Here is a 25,550-nt window from a genome sequence, read left to right as displayed (position 1 = left end):
AATGTATCTAAAATCTAAGTGAAATGTCCAATGTTTTTAAACCAACCATAAGGCAACACGTGGCGAAGTTATATACAATTATAACAAAGGGTGAGAGACCGTTATTGTATGTATGTAAATTGGCCACCACACCATGGCGATTTCTCTCAAAGCAGCTTCTCTTCCCGGAACGAGAGAGTCTTCTCCTTTCCTCACTCGATTCGTCCCTCGTCGTGCGGCGTTCTCTCCGGTTAATTTCTTCCGGAAGTCTCGTCCTTTCTCAGATGACGCGTCGTACTCCAGGCGGAGAATCATTGTTCGCTCGGTTTTGGAGACGGAGAAGAGTAGGAAGACAGAGAAGCCTGAGCCTCCGGTGAAACTGGTTGCTCTCGTCGGTAAAGGAGCAGTAAGCCCACTCAAATCCACTTCCTGGGAAGAAGTTATGCTCCACACCGTAAGTAATTTTGTATTAATCTCTCTCTCTCTCTCGCTTAACAATTGTTGTCGATTCGTATAATTTGATTACAGTCTTTTTCGTGTGTTTTTTGGCCATTTAACAGGCAAGAAGACTAAAATGGGTTGATGAAGGATACGAAATGCTCGTTTTTGATGATGAAATTTTGATTGCAAATGATCAGAGAGCTTTGATGATGAAACAGGAACTGAATCAGACTGATATCTTGGTTTTAGTTGCTGTTACTAACTCAGAATCTGTGAAGTGGGTTCAGGAGAACAGCAAAAGTATCAAGAACATGATTTGCTTTGAGTCGTCTTCAGATTTGATGAACAGGCTTGGAGGGACTGATATTGGAAGCGTGAATAAAGATAAAGAAGCGACAGAGGTTGTGAAGACAGTGGGAGATGCTTGGGAACGTCGAAACTCTGATGATATAAGGTTTTGTTTGCTTGTCATCATCAACGCTTACATAAGACCTGTTCCTGTGTTGCAAAACTTGAGGTCTAAAGGGTTTTCGACGCTTAGTTGTATGGTTAAAAACTGTGGACCTCAGATTTTGAACTGTCTTTTGGATCCGAATTGTCGAAAAGCTCTTCAGTGTTTGAACCAATGTAGTCCTGTGGATCAGGTGTGTAGCTACAGATGCATTGCTTCTTATGAGAGTCCGTACTTTGAAGCTTTCTCTCTTTGTGTACTACAGAAACACAATTGTTTAGAACTGGATGCAAAGATCCCTGAGAAGCCGTATGTGCCTCCCATGACGACTTTTCGAGGGAAGGAGTTATGTCATGATACAGCGGAAGACTTGTTTGTTGGATGGTTAGGGGAATTGGATTGGAGCTGGCGTGTCGTGGCTGGACAAAACCCGGCTTATGATCAGTTTCCTTGTCAGTACCAGCTATTCTACCGAGGAAAAGGAAAGTCCGCGTTTTGGTATGAGCCCGTGTTCCAGGTGAGGACGCTTGAAGAGAAGCTGGTTTGGAGAAGGAGAAGATACTCAGTTAAACAAGGAAAGATTCCTGCAACATTCCGTTTCAGCGTTTTGGACAATGGTGTGGTATCAAATGAGTTTTGGACGATAGTGGATGTGTCTGACGATCTAAGTTGGGGACTGTTCCATTACAATGGAGCAGCTCGTGTAGCGGGACAGTCTTACACTGGGGCTGTGCTCGTGACACCAGATGGTTCCTACCCGGCAGAGAAAGAAAAGGAGAGATTGCAGTCAGCATTGGAGAAATGTGGGATTAAGGAGTGGGAGCTCTTTGCTGTTGATAACTGTTCTTGTGAAAATCCACCATTGGGGATTCCACAAGGTTCTAGACTACATTCAAAAATCAGCATCATCAAGCAACCTGATTCGGAAGAAAATTTCAACTAATTTTGCACTGTGTTAGTCACTGTTTTTTCTTGTAAATTCAACAGTGGTTCATACACTGATATACACCAGCATCAAACTTGGCACTCTGAAAAAGTAAACACAAATCAAAACAACAAGACATAAACCTCACAAAAGGTAAGTAGCCTTCCTTAGTTCACCAATACCGTCTTTGGTCATCATCTGTTGAAACAAACATAAGAATAAAATGAAAAGAAGTTGATAATGCATATATAAGATTAGAATAACGAAAGTTAGCGTTACCAAACTAAGACTTACTTTTCAACACTTCCACGAGATTTCGTTCTAGGTACATAAGATAGATGTCTCTTAATTGATCCTCTTCTGTTGCAGCTTCACGGTCATCCTTTATGACACACATAAAAGCAACATAAACATTGAAAGTTGAAAATAAAACAGAACAAGACAATATGACTGATAAAAATGTTTACCGTAGACATTATGCATTTGAGGTGAAAGAAGTCGCGACAGTGTTTGCATGAGTAGTAGACATTGGAGCATTTGCTTCCGGATACTCTCCTAATCCCGATATCTTCTCCACATCGAATGCAGCAACCCGGCCCGAAAACACTGCGATTTTCTTCCACAAGAGAATGTTGATGTCGTTGGTTCTTCACATTTGATGGAAACCCAATACACTCTGCATGGACGTTGAAGTCACAACTAATACATCCGTAGAACGACACACCACAAGGTTTGGCGCACACACGGCATGTTCGCGTGATCGTCAAGTCAGCAATCCAAAAGTGATAGAAATAATGGCTGTGAGGGTTAGGCTTGATCTTTGCTGGCAATCTCACCGCTTTGATGCATTTAATATGGAAACTGATTTCGCAAGTGGAACAACGATAGCCGTACTTTTTAATATCCAGCTTGCATATTCTGCATTTGGATCCACTTACTAATGAAACTCCAAGATCGTGATCAGGGTGAATAGGATGATTGAATCCTATTTGCCTCTCAACTTCAACACACAGAGGATGATATACATCTTCACACACCATACAGGCAACAAGTGAGTTTTGTATGATCATACGTTCCTCAAATGTTGTAAGATCAAGCGATGACATGTGTACGGTCTTGTCTTTACCACACACCTTATCTTCACAGATAGCACATGTCATGGGATATGAGTTTGAGACCATAATTCGATCCAACTGATGCTTTTGTTGAATGCATCTACTCCCTTCCCAGCTTCCAATGATTTTTTGTCCCCTTTGTGACTCTGTAAATTGATGCTTACCTCTGTATATGCAATTGGTATGGATGATGAAACTGCATAGCCGACAAAAGAGATTGAACCCTTCTATATCGTATGTGCAAATGTTACAGTTCATAGTAACTCCTGCACCTGCAGGGACCTTTGGCAAGAGTGTCAAAGGATGGTTATGAACTCGATGCTGTAATGGTCTCCCTAGCTCCGCGCAGAACTTATGCGCCTGGAAGTTGCATGTCTCGCATTTACAAGGGCTACCAAGTATTTTTGTTTTGCATATGTTGCACTTTGCTCCTTCATCAAGTTCACTGAGCTCGACGAATCTCATCACATGAATATGCCCCTTCATACTATTAACCTGAATCAATAAAGGGCCTAAGGTTCTACACTCTTTTTCTTGTTTACTCATCAGTTTATATATTGATTGTAATGAGGATCCATACCATAAGTTTTGTTTCTAACTCATTGGTGTAGTGGTCTATTTGATCTGTTGAACTTGTGTTGCCTTCTTTGCTACAAGAGTAAAGATCTTTCAAGTATAATGGGGAAGGCACTTCCTGTAGATTAGAATACAAAGTAGATCGTCTTCAAGACCAACAACATTACAGATTTTTTTTTTTTTAAAAAAAACAGAATGAAATGTTGATTACCTTGCGTAGTATGCATTCAATGTGGCCTAGAAAACCACATTCTTGACAGGAATAAGCATGATGTCCTGCGTATACCATAGTCTCGCAAACGCCACAGTACTCCAAAAAATCGTCATGATCATGTGGGAGCAATTTGCATTCAAGTGGATGAATGTGATGAGATTTCTCAACCACAAACTCAGGTATCTCAAGACACTCGAAATGGAAAACCATACCACATTCTATGCAGCAATAAAAAGAGTCAAGAGATATCACATTGCATCTCCTACATATTTCACATTGATAGTTTTGTTTGAAACTTATGTGAGATTTAGTTCTATAAACCAACTTATGCGGATGAGACTTGTGCATAAAACCTCGCAAATAGGAATCTAAACACCTCAAGTGAGCGTCGAAATCGCATTCTTGGCAACCAAACGGGACACTAGCAATCTTGTCTCCGCATATATCACAATAACTAGTTCTTGTGTAATCAAGGCGTTTGAGAGGATGTGCAGGATGCACAGGATGATGTGAAATCTCTCTTGTGAAATCAATACAGCGTTCATGAACAAAAGAGTAGCAATGAACACAACCATAACATATTGAAAAGGAAGAGAGGGGAAGCTCACAGAGAAGGCAAGAACCTCTAGCGTCAGGTCCTGGTCTACACCTCTTAAGCAAGTGGCAATGACTGTAATGAAGCAAGTCTTTGTTTTCCCAACCCCTGAAGATGTTATCACTGAGGGCACAGCCCATATCCAAGTAGATCTCACACTCTTCACACTTGTAAAAAGAACCAGAAGACATGTTGCCACACCCGGAACAGAGGATGTGTCCAGGTTTCTGATCAAACTGATGCAGACAAAACTCTAGAGGATGATCCGGATGGAAATCGTGTGAGACCTTGTGTGGTAGATGAGAGCAAGCTTTGCAGAGATTGAAATCGCAAGGGTTACATGCTAACTCGACAAGTTCATCTTTGTAGCAAATGCTGCAAATCCCATCGGCGACGGTCTTTGGAGAAGTCAACGGGCATTCATGGGAGAAGTGCTGCAGCTCTGCCATCAAAGTCAACGTGAGAAAATGGAGATGAGATCCCAAGTTTTTTTATTGTTACAATTTAAGATAGTGGGAGATGGGTACAAATCACGAAACATAAAAAATTGTTCATTTGTTTTATATATAAATCGTACACAACGACTAGAAGTAGGTTATATATTTATTATTTAATCTATCTTAAATGTAGGAATACATTTTTTTTAAAAAAACTTAAAAGTACTTGAACTATTTTTTATTTGGACCTGATTTTTTTTGTTGGAAGAATAATACTCAAAATAATAAAAGCAGAAGTTTGTCCAAAAAAAAAGAAAAATAATAATAATAATAAAAACGGATAAATTAATACTTAAATTATTAAATATTGTCATTTTCCTACCTACAATCTCTCAAAAAGAAATTTCAATTTTACTATTATTAAAGCATAAATGACATGTAATTAATTATAATTTTATTTTAAGAATAATATTTGTTAGTAATATTTCATTGTATCATAAATTTATATATTTAATTCAAAATACATATTTCAAATTTCATTTTTATCCAAAAAATATTAAGAGATCGAATGAAAGATTTATTTTGAATTATATATTTCATATACAAGATATATATTTCATTTTTATCCAAATATTTTTTCTAAAAAATCCAATAAAAGATATATATATATATTATGTGTTCTTTTATATATATATATATGGTTATTTATGTTTTGACAGAAAATAAAATAAACAGGATATGTTGTAAAAACATGTTTACTAGAATAATTAAGTAATTAAGTCTTATGAACTATCTGATATAAAATTTATTGGATGTTTTTATGGTCATTTAATAATTGTATGTGTTTTATGATCATCTGTATTATGCAGATTTTTATCTATTGAATTATCAACTGAAACAAATAAGTTTAGAGAATTTGACATGATAGATCAAGGATAGTTATGCTATTAAGACAAACTAAGATAATAAGTTCTGCTACAGTTTACGACACTAACTATTCTAACACACAAGTTGCAAAAGTCAGGATGGTGTCATCTAAAACTTACCAGACAACCAAACCAAACACACAAGTTGCAAAAGTCAGGATGATTCAAAAGAGTACAAAGTTCCATCGACTATGTAAGACAAAGAGACCACATGAAAGCTAGGCACTAGTATAATAACATAGATAGTTCAATCATTTTACTGTAAGAATTCAAGCCAACGAGTACAAGTGGTAAAGTCTAACACAGTAATCATCAGTGTGTGATGCAAAAGTTGTGTCACCAAGGATTCAGAGCATAACATGAAACAAATTCATTCATGACTCAAGTAACATACTACCATAATCTGCGTGAGAGTCAGCTACATTCAAAATCGATGCATACATACATGCATGATGCATCCATTTCATAAAACAAAATACTTTATGATATCTTCAGTTAGTGTATAGTAAAGACTCAAGCAAAAGGGTACGATTTTTAGAATCTAACACTGTAATCATTCACTGATAAAGCAAAACTACAAAATGTCGTTTCACATGCTTAAAACAACACCAAGGGCAGATCATAACGCAAAACAAATACATTCTGAGATTCAATAATACTGTTACCATAATGTGCAGAAATATCATATACGTTCAGCATACATATCTACAGGAGATGCCGAGATGCATCTATTTTATAGTATGAAAGAATTTATTATACATAGAAACAGCAAAACAATCACCAAAGATAGAGCATAATGCAAATCAAATACTTACAAGATTCAAGAAAACTACAATCATAATCTGCAATCAAACGGTGTATTTCTTAAAAAGACTTCTTAGTAATAATATTGGACTCATTTTGGGGTGAGAAATGAGAATTATCTTCTTGGAGAGAAACTTTAGGAAGAGAACAACGAGAGATTAAAATATTTCAAGTCCTATCTACATCCTCCATGCATACTCATAATCAATCATAGACATTAGTACATATATAGTACCCTGGCCTTAATTTAAGATGGACATACATTCAAATTGAATCAGTTTACCATGCCAAGTTGCTAACTATTCCAAGAGGCAAGATGCAAAAGTCGATTATGAATAATGAACAAAAAATTTCCAGACTACCAACTAAAATGCAAGAAATGTGTACATGAAAATTACATACTTTAAAAACCAACACAAGGCTAAAACAAAATACAGAAAATACTGTTCTTCAACAAAACTAACATTGAAATTCAAATTGTCCATACTTTAAAAACTAACAGAACTAACATTGAAATTCAAATTGTCCACTTCACACAAACAAACAACAATACAAATTATTGAATGAATAGTAAAGACTCAAACCATGGTTACAATTTATAGAATCTACCACAGTAATCATTAGTTGACAATGCAAATATATTTCCTGCAAATATATTTCCAGAATGTGGTTTCACATGCTTAGAACTAACACCAAGGGTTTAGAGCATAACATAAAACAAATAAATTCGAGATTCAATAATACCATTACCATAATGTGCAGTACTAGCACATACATCTACCCCAAAGATGCATCTATTTCAGAAAATAATAATTATTATCATTACATTAGGACAGAGACAATTAAGTATTTTAAACACACAATGTAGTGTTTCATAGTCAAAGTAAAATCTACCTTTTCTCAATGCATGATACAAAATTCTACGATGTCATTCACATGTTTAAAACAATCAGCAGAGGTTTAGAGCCTAACACATAACAAATACTTTCAAGATTTAAGGAAACGACAATCATAATCTATAGAAGTCACAAAGATGTCAAAATAAATATCTATGAGACTCTAAGATGCATACATTATATAGGATTAATGACCTTATGATACACAAGCATTCAAACTTAGAGAATAAAATAATCAAAACACACAATATGCTCATGTAGAAACGCAAACACTTTTTATGATCTTGAAACTGAAAATACCTAATCTTTCGAATTGGAATTTGTCCCAGAACACATCACATCATCTTTAAGGGTTGATACAGCTAAAGCACCATAAACTACCACTTTGGAGTTCGAGTTAATGTCACTATGTCAGTGAGTCAATAATCATTTAGTTCAGCAGGGTGTGAGGGTGTGAGTAGCTATTTTATTCAACCTGCTACCTAATATGATGCTCAAGACGACTCACATGTATCATACTACCATCACTTCAACATACAACAATAGAGAGCAAATATAATGAAGATAATTGACATATAACCAAACAGAGTACTACTCACAGTTAAAGTCACACATCTTCCCATTCAAAGTCAATCAGAAAAAGAAAAGAAAAATGATACCACAACCAACATGAATATATCTGCATAAAATGCTCGAAGTTTTCACATGCTAGTTGAGTATTTTACCTTACACGCGTAGAGTGTTAGTAGTATGAAGCACGCCAGGCTTCAAGAGTACATAGCTACAATTATGAAAATAAAAGAAAGATCAAAACCACAAAGATAGTTTTAAGAACAGCAAATACTTTAGATACATAAGGGATATTCTAATACTGAAAGTAAAATAGCGGGTCAAAAAAATGTAGATACTACAAATAGCCAAAAGACTTAGAAAGGGACATATCGCATGCAGCAGTCACCAGCCTTAGGATGAGGGTTGAACTGCAAAGCATATATAAAAAAGATTCAGACACCAAAAGATAAGAGAGGGTCTCTTTCTTATATGTAACCAGAGATGATTTTATCACTTGCCTCTCTGTTCAATAGCCAATAAGGTCATACATGTTAAAATTTTCACTCTGCATACCTTTCTTTATCCTTGCCTTTCCCTCCTCAATCATTTCCTCCAGGGCTGTTCATTTTCTTCTCTTTGTACTCTCTTATATCCTCGGCATCTGAAAGCATAAATAAGTTTCATGTGTGGAGTTAGTTGCACTAGTATAGCTACAGAATGACAATTAACTGGAAAAAGATACAAGGATCTATTTCTATCATAAAGTTTAAACTGATTTAACTTGAGATCAACATAAGCATGACCTCTCCGAATCAATTCCACTGACAAATTATACAATTCTTGGAAATGATATCTGGTGTATGTAATCTAGAAGAAAAAAAAAGACAATGGTAAAAGTCAGATGAATTCAAAAACACACTAGTTATAACAATGCAGTTACCAAATGATTAATACACTCTTCCTTCTCTGCCTCACAGAAGTAAAATCAACATTTTTTCTTATCAGTGATACAATAAGTTTCTAGAATTTGACAGGATAGATCAAGGATAGTTATGCTATTAAGACAACTAAGATAACAAGTTCTGCTACACTTACAAAATCTCCATGGCATCAATGAGAATATCATCATCTTTCAAAGCACTTACCTGGAGCAAATAAAAATTAGTCAATACTATGGATTTCTTGAGAAAAGACTTATAAGTTTAGACTCTGAATAAAAATTACAAATATTGCTCACTATGAATTGAGAACAGCCTAACATACCTTATCAACATAAAACCAGATCTTTGTCAAGTGATGGCTCAGCCAAGTCAACTGAGTAAATACAAGAGAAAGATATGTAAGTCGATGCAAACACATCAACGTAAACGCAAGAAAGAAGCTGGTAACTTAACTTCAGAAAATACAACCCAGGAAGGATGAAACTTCGAAGACAAAAGCTTTCCTAGAATCCTCGACAGTCAACCTCGCAAAATTAGCCAACATATTCGCCTGATAAGAAGAACCAAAAGCCAGATAAAAAAGAGATGACAAATCCATGAGAATATCAACATCTTACCTGAACATTTATGTGTCTCTCACTTGTGATTTTTCATAATTATATCAACTAATTACGAACAAGTTTGTAAAGCAGACACACAAAAAAAAACGTAAAGGTTTGAAAAGCATATACATGTCAAGAAGTCTGCTACACTTGAAATCTACTCAAAGTCACATACCTGCAAAAATCAGAATCTGTTAGTTTTCATTTTACATGAATGTTATACTTACCTTGTTCGTGCATATTTTTTGTCTTACAACTTTACAATGTCGATGAGCTAAATATCTTTGATCTGCTGGTTGTTTTTACCATCCAACAAGGAAACAAGTCTAAACAGCCTGCTGTTGGTGTATTAGCTCTGCTGTCTTGTCTTAATACTTGGCTAGACATCATTGAGCCGTTGTTTTTACCATCCAACAAGGCAACAAGTCTAAACAGCCTGATGTTGGTATATTAGCTCTGCTGTCTTGTCTTAATACTTGGCTAGACATCATTGAGCCGTTGGTCTATTAGCTCTAAGTTCATTGTCTTGTTCTTTCATGTCTATTCGTTCTTTCATGTCTTTTGTCTAAAATCTCTTTCCCATTCTTTTTTCTTTTTATTCCCAAAGCCTTTCATGTCTTATGTCTTAATTCTCATTCCCATTCTTTCCTCTTTTGACTCCCAAAGCCGAGGGTACCAAATTTGTGGCTCTACTTTCTTGTCTTAATACTTGGCTAGACTTCATTGAGTCGTTGGTCTATTAGCTCTAAGTTCACTATCTTGTTCTTTCATGTCTTTTGTCTTAACCCTCTTTCCCATTCTTTTTTCTTTTCACTCCCAAAGCCTTTCATGTCTTATGTCTTAAACATCTCATTCCCATTCTTTTGTCTTTTGACTCCCAAAGCCGAGGGTACCAAATTTGTAGCTCTACTTTCTTGTCTTAATACTTGGCTAGACTTCATTGAGCCATTGGTCTATTAGCTCTAAGTTCACTGTCTTGTTCTTTCATGTCTTTCGTCTTAATCTCTTTCCCATTCTTTTTACTTTTCACTCCCAAAGACTGTCTTGTTCTTTCATGTCTATTGGTTCTTTCATGTCTTTCGTCTTAATCTCTTTCCCATTCTTTTTTTCATTTTACTCCCAAAGCCTTTCATGTCTTATGTCTTTAACTCTCATTCCAATTCTTTAGTCTTTTGACTCCCAAAGCCGAGCGTACCATATTTGTAGCTGTACTTTCTTGTCTTAATACTTGGCTAGACTTCATTGAGCCGTTGGTCTATTAGCTCTAAGTTCACTGTCTTGTTCTTTCATGTCTTTTGTCTTTAACTCTCTTTCCCATTCTTTTTTCTTTTCACTCCCAAAGCCTTTCATGTCTTATGTCTTAAACCTCTCATTCCCATTCTTTTGTCTTTTGACTCCCAAAGCCGAGGGTACCAAATTTGTATCTCTACTTTCTTGTCTTAATACTTGGCTAGACTTCATTGAGCCTTTGGTCTATTAGCTCTAAGTTCACTGTCTTCTTCTTTCATGTCTATTGGTTCTTTCATGTCTATTCACTTAAACCTCTCATTCCCATTCTTTTGTCTTTTGAATTCCAAAGCCGAGGGTACCAAACTTGAGAACTCTTTGGTTCTTTCATGTCTTTTGGCTTTTTAATGTCTTATGTCTTAATCTCTTTCCAACAAATCGAAACCTCTTTTCCAACTCGCAACATGCATGCACTACCAAGCCCATAACTTCCATGCCTTATGTTCTTTCATGTCTATTGGTTCTTTCATGTCTTATGTCTTAATCTCTTTCCAACAAATCGAAACCTCTTTTCCAACTCGCAACATGCATGCACTACCAAGCCCATAACTTCCATGCCTTTTCTTTCATGTCTATTGGTGCTTTCATGTCTTATGTCTTAAACCTCTCATTCCCATTCTTTTGTGTTTTGGATTCCAAAGCCGAGGGTACCAAACTTGAGAACTCTTTGGTTCTTTCATGTCTTTTGGCTTTTTAATGTCTTATGTCTTAATCTCTTTCCAACAAATCGAAACCTCTTTTCCAACTCGCAACATGCATGCACTACCAAGCCCATAACTTTTATGCCTTATGTTCTTTCATGTCTTTTGGTTCTTTATTGTCTTATGTCTTAATCTCTTTCCAACAAATCAAAACCTCTTTTCCAACTCGCAACATGCATGCACTACCAAGCCCATAACTTGCATGCCTTATGTTCTTTCATGTCTTTTGGTTCTTTATTGTCTTATGTCTTAATCTCTTTCCAACAAATCGAAACCTCTTTTCCAACTCGCAACATGCATGCACTACCAAGCCCATAACTTCCATGCCTTATGTTCTTTCATGTCTATTGGTTCTTTCATGTCTTATGTCTTCAACCTCTCATTCCCATTCTTTTGTCTTTGAATTCCAAAGCCGAGGGTACCAAACTTGAGAACTCTTTGGTTCTTTCATGTCTTTTGGTTCTCTATTGTCTTATGTCTTAATCTCTTTCCAACAAATCGAAACCTCTTTTCCAACTCGCAACATGCATGCACTACCAAGCCCATAACTTCCATGACTTTTGTTCTTTCATGTCTTTTGGTTCTTTATTGTCTTATGTCTTAATCTCTTTCCAACAAATCAAACCTCTTTCCAACTCGCAACATGCATGCACTACCAAGCCCATAACTTCCATGACTTTTGTTCTTTCATGTCTTTTGGTTCTTTATTGTCTTATGTCTTAATCTCTTCCCAACAAATAGCCCTCTTTTCCAACTCGCAACATGCATGCACTACCAAGCCCACAGTTCACCATTTCCCTTGGGACAATGTCCCCAAAATAGAATCTGACAGAACACTATTACATAAGTGTCTGCCTTTGATCTTTTTTGGGTTTTGAAAGAAAACAAAAACGAAAACATAAAAAAACTAAAAGCTCCAGCCGACAAAAAAAAAAAAAAAAAAAAAACTAAAAGCTCCAACATAAGAATCCGTAGACCAAGTAACCAATAACCAAAAACCAAAAACGGATCTGGATTCTTATTAAAGTGAATAATCACTTTTTGTTGTTGGATCAAGAAAACAAAAAAAACGAAAACCAAAAAACAAAAAACGAAAAATCAAAAAACAGAAAACGAAAAACAAAAACACAAAAATCTGATCATAAATGGACTGATCAAGGCAGAGAACACACAAAATACAAAACCAAAACCACAAAAGGAAAAAGAAAACCGTGTAAAAGGCAGAGAAATACCTCTTCGAAGCTGAGACAAGCTTCATGGGTTAGACTGAAACATAATCTCCCTGTAAAAACATTGTTTAAGTACAGAACAATTAGCATTGAGACAACGATCAGAGGAAGAAACACGAAGAGGATCAGATGAAGAAAACTAACAATTGGATCAAGAACACACAAAAACAAGAATCTTGATTCCAACATCACAATATAATATACAGAAATCAAATACTCAAATAAGATCATTAATGGACTAATCAATTGTAAGGCAGAGAACACACAAAATACAAAACCAAAGCACAGGAAAAAAAAACGGATAAGGCAGAGACATACCTCGTCGCCAAGCTTCATGGGTTAGACTCGATTCCTGTAACAAAGTTTAATTACAAAACAGTTAGTATCAGACAAGAATTAAAAACCGAAAACCCAATCTTACGTTTGCACATCAAAGTGAAATAGAGAACTTCGGATCAGATGAAGAAACACGAAGAGGATAAAGATGAAAAAAACTAACCAATCAACACCGAGGAGGAAGAAGAAGAAACCTAGCCGTCAAATGTGCCTCAAAACCCTAGAACTGTACCGTAACAAGAACGATTAGTAAATTCTAAAAACCCTAAAATAAAAATAGAAAACACGAAGAGGATCGGAGGAAGGAACCTAACCAATCAACACCGAGGAGGAAGAAGAAGAAACCAAGCCGTTGAATGTGCCTCAAAACCCTAGATCTGTACCATAACAAGAACGATTAGTCAATTCTAAAAACCCTAAAATAAAAATAGAAAACACAAAGAGGATCGGAGGAAGGAACCTAACCAATCAACACCGAGGAGGAAGAAGAAGAAACCAAACCGTTGAATGTGCCTCAAAACCCTAGATCTGTACCATAACAAGAACGATTAGTCAATTCTAAAAACCCTAAAATAAAATTAGAAAACACGAAAAGGATCGGAGGAAGAAACCTAACCAGATCACCGCGAGGAAGAAGAACCCCAACAGATTGTAATCGTTTCGTGCCTGAATCAACCCAAAATCAAAACCCGAACGATTTCACAAAAACTTGTATAATCGCGATACAGAGAAGTTGAAATTGCATACCAGTCTTAAGATTGTTTAACATGAATCTCCTCAACCGTCGTCGAAGCATTCTTCATTCTTCATTCGAGAGAGAGAGAGAGAGAGAGGAGAAAAAAGAAAAGGAAAATTTTGTTTCGTAACCAAAAAAAAAAGTGATATTGCTTCCTAATATATAACGTTGCGTTTTGATATAACGCGTTTCAATTACGGCTATAATTAAACATATATTGGCCGTTGATTCATCGCGTTTCATTAACGGCTATAATTAAACATATATTGGCCGTTGGTTCATTCGATACTTCAATCAGACGGTTCTGCACATTTCCACGATTAACTTTTCCTCTTTTTTTGAATTGGCAATGTAATCAAACGCAGAAACAAAATAACGTTTTCTCATAAACGGTCATATAGTCTATCTAGACAGTTTAAATGAGTTTCTTAATGGGCTTTCAATAACATCCATTAATTTAAAATTCAAATTTGAAAAACTAGTCTGGCTCTTTTGCAGAAGAGAACGAACACTTTAGGAAAAATTCAAAATTTTGACTTCGTTCCTCTCATTCTTTTTTCCATAAATTATGTGTTTGAATGTATTATACTATTATCTATGTTCCATTAAAATTGAGATGAAAATAAACTTATCACATATAATAATACAAGCAAATTTTTAACTCAAAGTTGCATACTTGCTTGTAAAAAAGGTTTTTTTGGTTGAATAAATTTAACATTCATTCAAAAAAAAAACTTGTAAGAGATGTAGTCTAGCCATTCAGACTTTAAATACTTTTTATTTTATTTTACTGTCTTCAAAGTCTAATACCCCAATTACTTGTTATATTACATGTATTCCTTTAAATGCCACCAAAAAAAATAGCAATTAATAAAAAATTAAAGTCATCAAAATTAGAGACTAAAAGATATCATCTAGCAAAATAAATAAAAAACTGTCACATTTGTTGGAAGAAAAAAATCCCTAACAAATTGAATTGGTAATTTTTTAGTCTGTTTTTTTTAAGTTAGATTAGTTGATCTTATTTCATAAAAGTTAAAGTCCTAATCATGCCTCTAAACTCACTGTTTATTTTCTTATTTCGTTCAAATGATTTAAATCGTTTAAACAAAAAATCAGCTAAATATGAGTTTTTTTAAAAATCACAAATTTACACTAGAAAATGCAACCAATCACTCTCATGTTTTGTTATTTTACTAAAATCTACCGTAAAAGTTTCCAACTAATCACTATCATCTTTTGTTATTTTACCAAACTCTATAATAAAAGTAAGTTTCGACAAAATCACTCCTACATTTTGTTATTTAATTAAGTTCATCTTCGATTACATCTAATGTAAATAATTGAATATGAAATTTCTTATTTAACAATATGTAGATCGCACTAGCTCCTTAAATATAGTATAGTACGACCAAAAATAAAATAGTTAATTATGTAAAGTTAAATTAAGACAAACATGATATGAGCTAGTGCTCTGTTGAGAACCAAAAAGAAAAGAACAAACAGAGTAACTCAACATTTTCTTGGTTGACTTTTCACATTTGCGATGGGAAAGATCCAACACGGATCCCATGAATGCGAGTTAACCTCACCCAAGATCATCTCAAATGGGATCTGCAACATCTGCTTCAAAGATGAACCTGTTGAATCCTCCTGCGACCCTTGTAACTTTGATCTCTGCAAACCTTGCTCGGACCTTCCCCTCAAGATGTCACACCATCTTCATCCTGAGCACCCTCTCGAGTTTCGTATCGGCGAAGCTGACCGGAACACCAAATACATGGTCTGCGTCGGGTGCGGAAACATGTCTTCCGGAACATACTACTACGAGTGTAGCAAGTGTGAGATCTATCTTGATTTGACTTGTGCACTTCAGAAGAGCATAACAAAAGGTTGGGAAGCCAAAGAGCTGCTCCATTACAGCCATGAACACTTGCTTAAAAGATGTCGGCCAGGACCAGACTCCAAAGGCTCTTGTCTTCTCTGTGAGCAACCTCTCTCTTTCACTGCAATATGTTACGGTTGTGTCCACTGTTACATGTTCTTCCACGAGCGTTGTCTTAATCTACCTACAGAGATCAAACATCCTATGCATCCTATCCACAGTCTCAAAAGACTTGACTACATACAAACTTTTGACGGTAGCAAATCTTGTAAAGCATGCCATGGCAAATTTGTTGGTGTCCCATTTGGTTGCATTGAATGTGAGTTTTACCTTCATCTGAGATGTGCAGATGCCTTGCTGCGAGGTTTGTTGTATAAGTCTCATGAACACAGGCTGGTTTATGCAGAGAGTTCTCGTCGTGTCGTTGATGATAGAATAAAATGTCCATGTCTGATATGCGGAGAAACTGTGATTTATAACAGATTCTATTATGTTTGCGTCGTATGTGATTTGAGGTCTCACACCGAGTGTATTGAGGTACCTGAATACGTGGTCAAGAAGTCATATCACATCCATCAACTTAAATATAAAAGAGTCGGAGCCGAGGAAGATTTTTTCGAGTATTGTGGTGTTTGTGAGACGATGATGGTTTCAGGACATCCTGCATATTCTTGTGAAGAATGTGATTTTCTTGGTCACACTGAATGCATTCTACGTGAGGTAATACAACTCTGTTTTTTTCTTATAGCGATGATGACAATGATGAGCTAGTAACTCTTATTCATAACTAACAGGAAGAGCCTTCTCCATTGTGCTTGAAAGATTTGTACTCTTGCAGCAAAAGTAACCAAAATCTCAAAGAAGACCTTGAAACCAGTGAATTTGAAGATAGGTTACTGGTATGGCTTCTTTTGAATTATATTTAATAGTTCAAATACATTAGTGTGAAACATTGTCTTTCGCTAAACTGTTTTCAAATATATGCTTCAGGTTAGTAGCTTCAGTCATGTTCATGTGATGAGACTAGCTCACATGAGTGAGCTTGAGGAAGAAGGAAACTGCAACATGTGTGGTACGAAGATACATGATAATCCTTGCAAATGTGAGACATGTAGCTTCCAATCACATGATTTCTGTGCAGAGCTTGGACGACCATCAAAGCATCAATTTCATTTGAACCATTCTTTGACCCTTCTACCAAACTCCCCTAGATGGAGGCAAAGAAAGTGTGACTCCTGCAAAAAGGATGTAGAAGGGTTCAATCTCTTCTGTCGTACATGCAACTATATCATCGACATCAGTTGTGTTTTGAAAGATAAGAAGATGCATGGTGCGTTACACAGGGGTCAGAAAATCATTGGAACATTGGTAGGACTTTGCATACTAGAAAAACACAGCTTGTTTGAACTTATCGTCTCAAGGTCATATCCTATTGCTTGTTCTATTTGTGAAGAGAAGCTGTGTGGAAAAGCTTTGTCATGTGTGTCGTGTAAAGATATATATCATCCTCTGTGTATCCAAGTTGGGAGGCAAGTACTAGTTGGTCATCCACTTCATTCTGATCACATGCTAGCAATAACTTCACTTGAAACTGAGTCCAAGTGCACTGCCTGCCAAATGAATATTACAACAAAGTATGTCTACCATTGTTCCATTTGCAAAATCAATTTCCATATTGGTTGCATCAAAGCAGTGATCATAGCACCAAGAAAGGTCAAGTCTCATAGCCACTATCTCTATAACTTTTGGAACAATGATTTGAGGGTGACTCGAGCTTGCAGTGTGTGCACTAGACCATGTGGTGTGTCGTTCTATGGATGTATTGACGACTGTAAGTTCAGTGCTCACGTAGAGTGTATTGGATTTCCATCTAATGTGAAGAACCAACAACATCAGCATACTCTTACACAAGGATACACTTCTCACAGAGTAAAATGGTCTGTCCGTGATTCATACATGGATGATATATTTTACTCATGCTACCACTGCGACGAAGGATTTGACACTAAGGATATAATTTCTAAGGTAAAGAATTAACTGATTATCTTGTAGACATTTAAACGAAAAGTTTCTTTCAGTTTCATCATTTAGTTTTTTTTGTCGGATTCAAACAGGACGACCGTGAGGAAGCAACGGAAGAAGAACAAGTTGAAGACATCTATCTTATGTACCTTGAGCGTGATCTCCTTGACCTTTTTAGTTAGTTATGATGAGTCTTTGTGAAGTAATGTTCTGCTTTCCTCTCTGAAATGCATCTTCAGTGAGTTATGTTTATGATCCATTTTGGGGGCTAAGTTTGCATCATGTCTATTTGTTGGATCTTGAATTTGTGGTTCTCATTCTTCTGATTGACAAGTTTGATTTCACAAAGAAGGCAATAGCCTGCGTCTAGTCCTGGTTCACACCTACAAAGCAAATGTTCATGACTTTAATTCAAGAACAAATCAAGAAGCGTAAATCCAAACAGATGATAAGGGTCAAAGCCAAGTCCTTTTTGACTTACTTAAGACACGTAACCAACAAGATAGGTCTAACCTTCTGAAGAGCTACCACGTCTTGGCCAGGTGGCAGGTTTCAAGACCGTGGCATGAGGATATAAAATTGTTTTGGTGTGGACAAAAAGGGGAAACTAAGTTAGAGAGATCGGTAAAAATGTCGGGAGCACAAGGAGCAGAGCCGATGGGTTCAAGAACGGCGACAACGTATGAGTCAGTGGAAGGAGGACAGAACAAGACGAAGCTTGATATAAAGTCAAAGGAAGACGAAGGTGGGATTCAAGTCGACAAGATTCAAGACAAGGTCTCTGATGCTGCGGGTCTTGGCGGACCTGTCTTTGGTGCTGGTAAAGATGACAAGAAGCAGGACCTTGGTGTTACCGGTACCGGCTAGATCTCTGTAAAATATGTGCATATATGTTCCTTTCATGTAATGATAAAGACATGTTTTAAGTAAAAACTAATCAATAAAAGTCTTCTTGCGAAAACTAATCAAACTGTGTCCTCTTACAAAGCCAAAAGGGTCTGTGTATGAAAGAAACATAGAAGCAAGATCAAATAGGACCTTCATAGTTCACAAAAGAGTATACAACAACTAAACTTATAACAACACCAACAAAAGATAAAACAGACTCAATGAAACACTAATAGGCTGTTCAAGAAAACTAAGTTCAGAGACAGAACCAAGTAAGGTCAATACACTGAGGATGATAGATCTCTTCACAAGTCACACATGACACAGCCTTTCCACACAACTTCTCATCACAAATAACGCAAGTAGTCGGATATGACCTGGAGATCACAAGTTGAACTAATCTATTATGCAGGCCTTTCTTGCACCATCCTCTTTAAGTTCCAGTGAATTTTTGCCTTAAGGCCTCAAGAACATGTTTACTTATTCAAGGCACAATTGATGTGGATGGTAAAATTACATATACTAATAATACCATTCTTAAGTCTTTACCAACAAAATCAAGATATATAAAACGATTCAGGGCATACACATAACATAATGAACTTGCATACATATACAAAAGGAAAACAAATCTCAGACGCAATCATTCTTCTGTTGTCTGACAGAGAGAGTTATGAGACTATTTAATGTTCTCTTAGTTCTAGTCTAAGTCATATGGAGGAAGTGTGAAGGAACCAGCACCATTTACAACGTCATCAGTCTTAATGGTTCCATCTTCAGACATAAGCACTCTGTATATCCGCTTCGAACAGGCCTCACCTACCCTTCCGTCTTCTCCTACTAAATTTTCTACTTTCAAGTCTTTTAGTATAAACTCCTTGTCATGAACCTGTTTCCCAAATTTTTTTTAACCAACAGCACAAAAATTGCATCAGAAGCCATTAGGAACAAACTGGGAAGTCAAATCCCTAGTATGTGTTTACTCACCGACATGTTAGGATTCATATAAACCTCAAGAAGTGACTTCAAGGATGGGTATTTCTTTGACACTGCTACAGCGTATTTTGCCTGTACCTTTGGTATTGCTACCAACACTTTCAACCTATCGACGCAATGCATATTACTGATTAAACACTGCAGGTGAATTAATTAAGATCACAATTGAAAATGAGTTCAGATTACTCTACCATACGCTCTCTCTAAACAAGTGCTTATCAGCTGCATTCTTGTTCATATATGTACCATCAGCGCATACTGATAACCGAGTTAACTTCTTCCTGAGCATCACAGCTTACTTAAGAATCAAGAACGTTAACGCAGAGATAATTTCTGGTTAATATTGAGGTTCCGGATCTCTTACAAAAGATTTTTGGATATGTTTGATGGGAGGAAAGAAAATGGAACTTTCATTGGGCATCATATCAAATCAAAATATTTGGAAACAAAATTGAAATAGCATATATATTAGTACCTGAATTGACAATGGGCCAAAGTACTTGTTAAACGAACAACATGTTCAGCCACCTCAGCATCATCTACACAATGCCTGGAATGTACTCCATCATAATGAGTAGTTAATTTTGCAAGTGCCTGCAACACATCAGATCTTTATTAAGGACATAAAAGGTGCATGAAAGAGTGTTCCTCTAAACACATTTTGATTAGGAACTGTTACCTCATCAATAGGAGGCTTACTCCAACCACTGCAATTTACAGGGTCCTTGTACTCAACCCTCTCCCTAGAAGAGAGATTTTTCAGCTTCAGGACGGAAACATTAATGCAAAAATAAATTACCTTCTCAAACCTACTTTTTGTTTACGTAGGACATTAACTTATTGGTGAGGTAGCACACTTTATAAGATGGGTATTCGTCACGAACTCTGGAGACACTTTCTAGAAGTTCTTTATTAGCAACAAGATTACAAAAGTCTTCAGCCTCATACAAAAGTAAAACATATGGAATCTTGGGCCCTTGGGGCAAAGTCTGCAATAGATAAAAGAAGATGCAAATCAAGAGAATAAGAAAACACCAGGTACAGCTGATTCACATTATAATCTTCTAAGGCACAAGGGATATATTTCTTTATGCAGTCATCTTTGATCAGTTACTTTCTAATAAGCACATATCTCATTCTTAAAGATGGAGGTATAAAAAAACTTATAACTGAAACACACAGTAAGAATAATTTGACAAACAAAGCCAATATGTCTATACCTGAAACACACAAACAGTTACATTGAACTTTAAAGTTTAAGAAGTCATTTCAATCATCGTGACATTTGAAGACAATGCAGAGACAAGAATCATAGCTCGATTTCCTAGCCAAAAGTATGATGAAACGAAATTTGCAACACAGAAGAGTATGGTGCATAAATCAGAGAAAAAAAACACAATGTTCAACTACCAAGGTTATCCTCACTGGAAACAGAGATGCAGAACATATTGGGGAATTGGTAACAGTAGCAAGTACTGGTTTCTAAGAATCACTTGTCATCAAATATATTGCAATTATGAGATTCAAGATGCAAGCCTATTGATTAACATTGGCCCATACTACAAATTGCCTGAGATTTTATCGTACCTGCTCAACATCCTCAGGAAGTGTCATTGTCCACACAATGGATCTCTCAATTGGATTAGGGTTTATATGGTAAGTAATGCCTTTCACTTTCAACCTCGAAATGAGAGGTCCTGTAATAACTGAAGCACTGAGTTACCATACTTAAGTGATAAACTACCCAATCTTGAGAATTATGTTGAAGAAATGATACGTAGAATGGAGAAAGTCCTTACCTCCAAAGGATTCTTCAGCCACTTTATTGTCAATCAAGGCGACGATAGATTTAAGTGTTTTATCCTTAGACTTTGCCCATTTCTGCTTTTCCCTCTCCGACTGTTTATGCTCAGCATCTTCTGCTTTCGAAGCAGCTTTCAGTTGTTTCTCTCGCTGGATGATGGAAGTTAATTGACTATTAATCCATGGAACATAAAATAGACATATTATGTAAAACAAAGCTCACTTCTTTTCTTAGCTTCTTTTCTTCAGTAGCGCGGATCTTTTCATCTTTTAACATCTTTTTTTCGACAATGCATCAGCAGAAAGAGATGTAGTTTTAGAACTTCTTGTCTGCTTCTGTCGACCCATTTTCTCAACGCTTGTATATCCATTTTCATGGTCAGAATCTACCTGATTTTTGCAAGTAATGAAAATAACAATGAGCAATTAATAAATTATACAGCTTGTACCATTTGGTAGTAAGATCAGCGCAATGATGGTGCACCAAACGAAAGAGAGACGTAACTAGCAATGCCCAATATAAGCAAACAGATGACACATGAGAATCCAAAATAGTCCCAATCCTCTAAAACAAAGCAGCAAGAATCTCAAGAAGAGCCAACAATTCCTTAATCAGGTACCCATCATGATGAAGAATATGGTATGGGTGCAGAATGCTTTGCGGATAAGTACCTCAATAGCATCCTTAGACGGTGAAGATCGAAAACTAGCTCGCTGCATCCAACTAGTATCATCATCTGAAAGTAAACAACAACAAGCAATTTCTAAGTAGGGGAGAGACTACCCTTTACAACTGAAAGTTCATCAGGCATGTGTTTATTGTAGTTCATAACTTTAATTCCAGGGTAAGCATATCTATTGGTTTGTATTCAGGTCATAGTTAACCTCACCAGAAGCAGCAGCATGAGTGGATCCAAATTCCAATTCACAACGTTGTTGTTTCCAAGAATCAGCATCCACGGGTTCATACTTTTTTGAAGTCCCAGGTCCAGGACTGTCTTCAGAATCCGACTCAAGAGATATAACTCGTCTTCCTAATCAGATTTCCAAAACAAAATCTCAGCAAAACAGTAAAACCCTAGCAAGAACAGAACGATTTCATCAGAAATCCCAAAAATTGGGAATAAAAGATTCTGCCCAAGTATCAATTCCCCTATAAACGAAACTATTTCAGCATAACCAACACAGACGAACCCTACATACTGAGAAAATTCTCGATTCCGGAACTTAAACTTACCGGAAAATTTGTGCTCACGGTGTGAAGAAACTCCGATACCGGAACCAAAGGAAGAAGACTTGACGACAGCGACATCATCAGAGAGAGGATTCTCGTCGACGACGAACAATGGAGTAGAAGCAGATCCCGGCGGTTGCTTCGGCGGTGACGGATCGTCATCCAAGTTCAAAATCGAAGGTGTAGGATTCTTTCGAGCCCTCTTCAACGGTGGTGGAGTATCCTCATCCTCGCTGTCGGAGAGCAGAATGGGATCGCTCATTGTGAGAAAGAGAGAAACTCGAATTTGAATTTTGGCAATGAAGGCGGGATTACCGATAAAAAAAAAAAACATCAGTGTGATATAACGATTCGTCAGAGGTTTAAGAGTGTTTGGCTACAAGCTTTACTTTATTCTTTAAATGTATGATCTTAGCTTGGTTAAGAAGCTTTCATGTTGAGATATTGATGGGTTTATATGATTTTAATATCACCTTTTCTATTAAACTTAATTGTGTGATTAATATTAAAACAAATTATGTTCCACAAATTACCAAAGCTTCCAAGTTGGCATCATCACTATTCACTCGTCAGGCAAACTGATTCAAGAGATTGTAACAACGTAATCTTTGAACCATTTTCTCGTTAAGTTCACCATCAGATTATCTAATTTAACCTCTGCAGATCATTCAATACATGTACAATGGAAGAAAGAAACCAAGAAGAATCGTTAGAGACCAAACAATACGATAATTAATTGATTTAGAGGATCTCAGACATCCAAGGAAGGAGAAAGAAGCAGCATTAGCTCTCAAGCCCGGCGAAAGGCGAAAGCTTTAGGCGGCCACTGCGAATAGTTTTGAGAAACAAAGCCTTTTTGCTTTTATCCTCATCGATCCTCCTTGATATATATACACAACATAACTAAGTACTAAACTAGACTGTAGTAGATACAGAGAGTCTCAGACATCCAAGGAAGGATAAAGAACAGCATTTGGCTCTCAAGCCTGGCGAAAGGCGAAAGCCCTTAGGCGGCCACTGCGAATGTTTTGAGAAACAAGCCTTCTTATTCTTTCATCATCGACCCACACGAACAAGAATCATACGTTAACTCGAGTTTCCAACCAAAGATACCAGTCAAAATCATACTTTAAAATCCAAGAACAAGAAACATATGCAGAACAACTTAAAGAAATTCGAATTCTAGTGTTTATGGTGGCGATTACAATATTACATGATCAAGAAGAAGAAGGTTTTGGATTCTGATATATATAGTTCGGAGAAAGAGGCGGCGGCCGATGAGTCCAAATGGTCGAAAACAATAGGGTTTTTGTTTTCGACCACACACACACGACACGATGAACGGCTGAGATTTGTTTCCTTTCTTGGGTTATATTGCATTTTTCCAAATGGGCTTTTCTCATCCTCATCAAAATTTCTTGATAGGCTTACTTAGCTCAGCCTGTTATTACGGCCCAATACATTGTTTCAACTTCCAAGTTTGACTTTGACTCAAATTCTCATGATACACATATATAACTGCTAAAAGCTATAGATGTGAGATTATCATCCCGGTAATCTTATGTTTGATTGATCTATTAACGAATGTACCAAGAACATTCACGCAAAGATGGTCTCATTAAACAAATTATTTGACTACCCCATTAATCAACCTAAATATATAACATTTGAATCAACATCGTAATATAATATGGTACTTAATATCAAAGATAATTCGTGGATAGCAATTGTGTGGTCACAAAATACAATTGTAGTGTGTATAAAATTATTCAGAGTAGTTTTCATTAATACGTTTAGCCAATAATAATCAACATTATTCTAAGGATATAGTAATTTCTATAGTTATTAATCGGAGCTATTATATTTACAACAAATATGTAAAAGTAAAATGGGTGTACATCTTTAGTTAAGTGTGTGGCCTAGTGGCTTTTTTGAACAAAAGAGAAAGAAAAAAAACTATGATAAAGAAATTTTGGAAAATTATGACACTACAACTTTTTTTAAAAGGATTTTTGTTGAAGAATTTAATTTATCCATTGACATATCAAAAAAGAGTTTGTCAACAAAAAGTTTACAAAACTCATACAAACGAGAAAAAATAACATATATCACCGGTTAATCAGTTTCTTTCTTTAGCCATTTTGGATGAAATTCTATTATATATAACTTAAATATAGATTGTGCAATGTGTCTATTTGATTATTGATATTATTTACACATATATATCAAAATATTGATTCTATATAATCCGTCTAAATAAATATATAGTTTAGTTGATTTATTCATGTAATCACTTAAATGATAGTATAAAACAATCTAAGGCGCATAAATATATAGATTTAATGATATAATTTGTTTAAACATACATTAATCGATAGTCCTCGTGTGGAAATAATGTAGGTGAAAATAATGGAGGAGGAAATAATGGAGTTAGGAATGTGTAACTATTCCACTTAATTAATGTCATCACCGGTAAGGGAACTATGAACTGGGAAGTTGATTTTAGGTATGGCAACATGATCGTCAAAATTGTCAATATATATATATATATTTCCAAATCACTTTATTTTTATTATGTAAAAACCAGCTCTAGATTTCAAAGATTAAGAGGTGTTTATCCAAATTTTTGCAGTTATCAAATATTGGTTTATTATTTTAAAAATACAAGCATACAACAGTGTTTTCGTAAACATGTATTCCAACTAATTACATATCTCATTTTAACTATCACTCTTGAATGAATCGTGCATATAATGCACAAACATCCCAATTGCAACATCTTGATCATGATACGTTCTAAACTCGTATACTCTTAAAAATAATTATCTTTATATATTCTTCTTAATGTTATACATTTTGTAGTTGCATTGTAGTATTTGGATAAATTACTTAGATTATAAATTTTAAATATTGGGTTATGCTTTGCCTTGTCATGTTTTTTTGTCACCATAGGTCAAGTCATTTTTGTTGTGAGTAATA

At 35.9% G+C, this 25,550-nt stretch overlaps 5 protein-coding genes, 2 long non-coding RNA genes and 2 other non-coding genes across 10 annotated transcripts; 3 read left to right on the top strand and 6 right to left on the bottom strand.

Moving 5' to 3' along the window:
• The first annotated feature begins 118 nt into the window (after positions 1 to 118).
• LOC17890176 lies at positions 119 to 1,899 on the top strand. The gene is made up of 2 exons (XM_006293951.2): positions 119 to 433; positions 540 to 1,899. Exons 1-2 carry the CDS (start codon positions 134 to 136, stop codon positions 1,812 to 1,814), a joined length of 1,575 nt encoding a protein of 524 aa, XP_006294013.1. The 5' UTR covers positions 119 to 133; the 3' UTR covers positions 1,815 to 1,899.
• LOC17890439 lies at positions 1,780 to 4,745 on the bottom strand. Its single transcript, XM_006293636.2, has 5 exons — positions 3,699 to 4,745; positions 3,492 to 3,605; positions 2,264 to 3,406; positions 2,091 to 2,178; positions 1,780 to 1,994 (listed from the first exon to the last, which is right to left on the bottom strand). Exons 1-5 carry the CDS (start codon positions 4,743 to 4,745, stop codon positions 1,969 to 1,971), a joined length of 2,418 nt encoding a protein of 805 aa, XP_006293698.1. The 3' UTR covers positions 1,780 to 1,968.
• A 6,457-nt stretch (positions 4,746 to 11,202) lies between these two features.
• LOC111830974 lies at positions 11,203 to 13,486 on the bottom strand. Of its 2 annotated transcripts, none has more exons than XR_002834238.1 (4): positions 13,473 to 13,486; positions 12,990 to 13,023; positions 12,675 to 12,724; positions 11,203 to 12,304 (listed from the first exon to the last, which is right to left on the bottom strand). It is a non-coding gene; the product is annotated as an uncharacterized LOC111830974 (long non-coding RNA). The 2 variants fall into 2 exon arrangements; XR_002834237.1 differs by having other exon boundaries at positions 11,203 to 12,267.
• A 23-nt stretch (positions 13,487 to 13,509) lies between these two features.
• LOC111830975 lies at positions 13,510 to 13,847 on the bottom strand. The gene is made up of 3 exons (XR_002834239.1): positions 13,755 to 13,847; positions 13,624 to 13,673; positions 13,510 to 13,535 (listed from the first exon to the last, which is right to left on the bottom strand). It is a non-coding gene; the product is annotated as an uncharacterized LOC111830975 (long non-coding RNA).
• A 1,395-nt stretch (positions 13,848 to 15,242) lies between these two features.
• Positions 15,243 to 17,907, top strand: LOC17888916. The gene is made up of 4 exons (XM_006293669.2): positions 15,243 to 16,348; positions 16,423 to 16,527; positions 16,619 to 17,653; positions 17,743 to 17,907. The coding sequence occupies exons 1-4, from the start codon at positions 15,290 to 15,292 to the stop codon at positions 17,830 to 17,832; spliced, it is 2,289 nt and encodes a 762-aa protein (XP_006293731.1). The 5' UTR covers positions 15,243 to 15,289; the 3' UTR covers positions 17,833 to 17,907.
• A 335-nt stretch (positions 17,908 to 18,242) lies between these two features.
• Positions 18,243 to 18,615, top strand: LOC17889949. The gene has a single exon (XM_006295291.2). It carries the CDS (start codon positions 18,281 to 18,283, stop codon positions 18,515 to 18,517), a length of 237 nt encoding a protein of 78 aa, XP_006295353.1. The 5' UTR covers positions 18,243 to 18,280; the 3' UTR covers positions 18,518 to 18,615.
• Positions 18,616 to 19,082: 467 nt separating this feature from the next.
• On the bottom strand, positions 19,083 to 22,892 carry LOC17890175 (crossover junction endonuclease EME1A). Its single transcript, XM_023784433.1, is given in 13 exon segments — positions 19,083 to 19,427; positions 19,526 to 19,640; positions 19,726 to 19,815; positions 20,010 to 20,128; positions 20,214 to 20,277; positions 20,348 to 20,523; positions 21,122 to 21,231; positions 21,334 to 21,487; positions 21,561 to 21,625; positions 21,628 to 21,727; positions 22,010 to 22,074; positions 22,228 to 22,371; positions 22,575 to 22,892. Coding segments are annotated over 13 exon segments (1,650 nt in total). The 5' UTR covers positions 22,834 to 22,892; the 3' UTR covers positions 19,083 to 19,238.
• Positions 22,893 to 23,318: 426 nt separating this feature from the next.
• LOC111831259 lies at positions 23,319 to 23,448 on the bottom strand. The gene has a single exon (XR_002834509.1). It is a non-coding gene; the product is annotated as a small nucleolar RNA SNORD14 (small nucleolar RNA).
• Positions 23,449 to 23,508: 60 nt separating this feature from the next.
• On the bottom strand, positions 23,509 to 23,636 carry LOC111831302. The gene has a single exon (XR_002834558.1). It is a non-coding gene; the product is annotated as a small nucleolar RNA SNORD14 (small nucleolar RNA).
• Positions 23,637 to 25,550: the final 1,914 nt, after the last annotated feature.

This window comes from Capsella rubella, unplaced genomic scaffold (assembly GCF_000375325.1).
Source record: "Capsella rubella cultivar Monte Gargano unplaced genomic scaffold, Caprub1_0 scaffold_4, whole genome shotgun sequence".
Taxonomy (NCBI): domain Eukaryota; kingdom Viridiplantae; phylum Streptophyta; class Magnoliopsida; order Brassicales; family Brassicaceae; genus Capsella; species Capsella rubella.
The sequence above is the reverse complement of the archived record's forward strand: the minus strand, read 5'-3'. Positions and strand labels throughout refer to the sequence as shown.

Bases quoted from the DNA above. Each gene is read 5' to 3' on its own strand.
- LOC17890176 (XM_006293951.2), top strand. From the start codon at position 134: ATGGCGATTTCTCTCAAAGCAGCTTCTCTTCCCGGAACGAGAGAGTCT. The intron at 434-539 runs GTAAGTAATTTT...GCCATTTAACAG, and splicing joins AAGAAGTTATGCTCCACACC to GCAAGAAGACTAAAATGGGT.
- LOC17890439 (XM_006293636.2), bottom strand. From the start codon at position 4,745: ATGGCAGAGCTGCAGCACTTCTCCCATGAATGCCCGTTGACTTCTCCA. The intron at 3,606-3,698 runs GTAATCAACATT...TCTAATCTACAG, and splicing joins TTGAATGCATACTACGCAAG to GAAGTGCCTTCCCCATTATA. The intron at 2,179-2,263 runs GTAAACATTTTT...TGTGTCATAAAG, and splicing joins TCAAATGCATAATGTCTACG to GATGACCGTGAAGCTGCAAC.
- LOC17888916 (XM_006293669.2), top strand. From the start codon at position 15,290: ATGGGAAAGATCCAACACGGATCCCATGAATGCGAGTTAACCTCACCC. The intron at 16,349-16,422 runs GTAATACAACTC...CATAACTAACAG, and splicing joins CTGAATGCATTCTACGTGAG to GAAGAGCCTTCTCCATTGTG. The intron at 16,528-16,618 runs GTATGGCTTCTT...TATATGCTTCAG, and splicing joins AATTTGAAGATAGGTTACTG to GTTAGTAGCTTCAGTCATGT.
- LOC17889949 (XM_006295291.2), top strand. From the start codon at position 18,281: ATGTCGGGAGCACAAGGAGCAGAGCCGATGGGTTCAAGAACGGCGACA.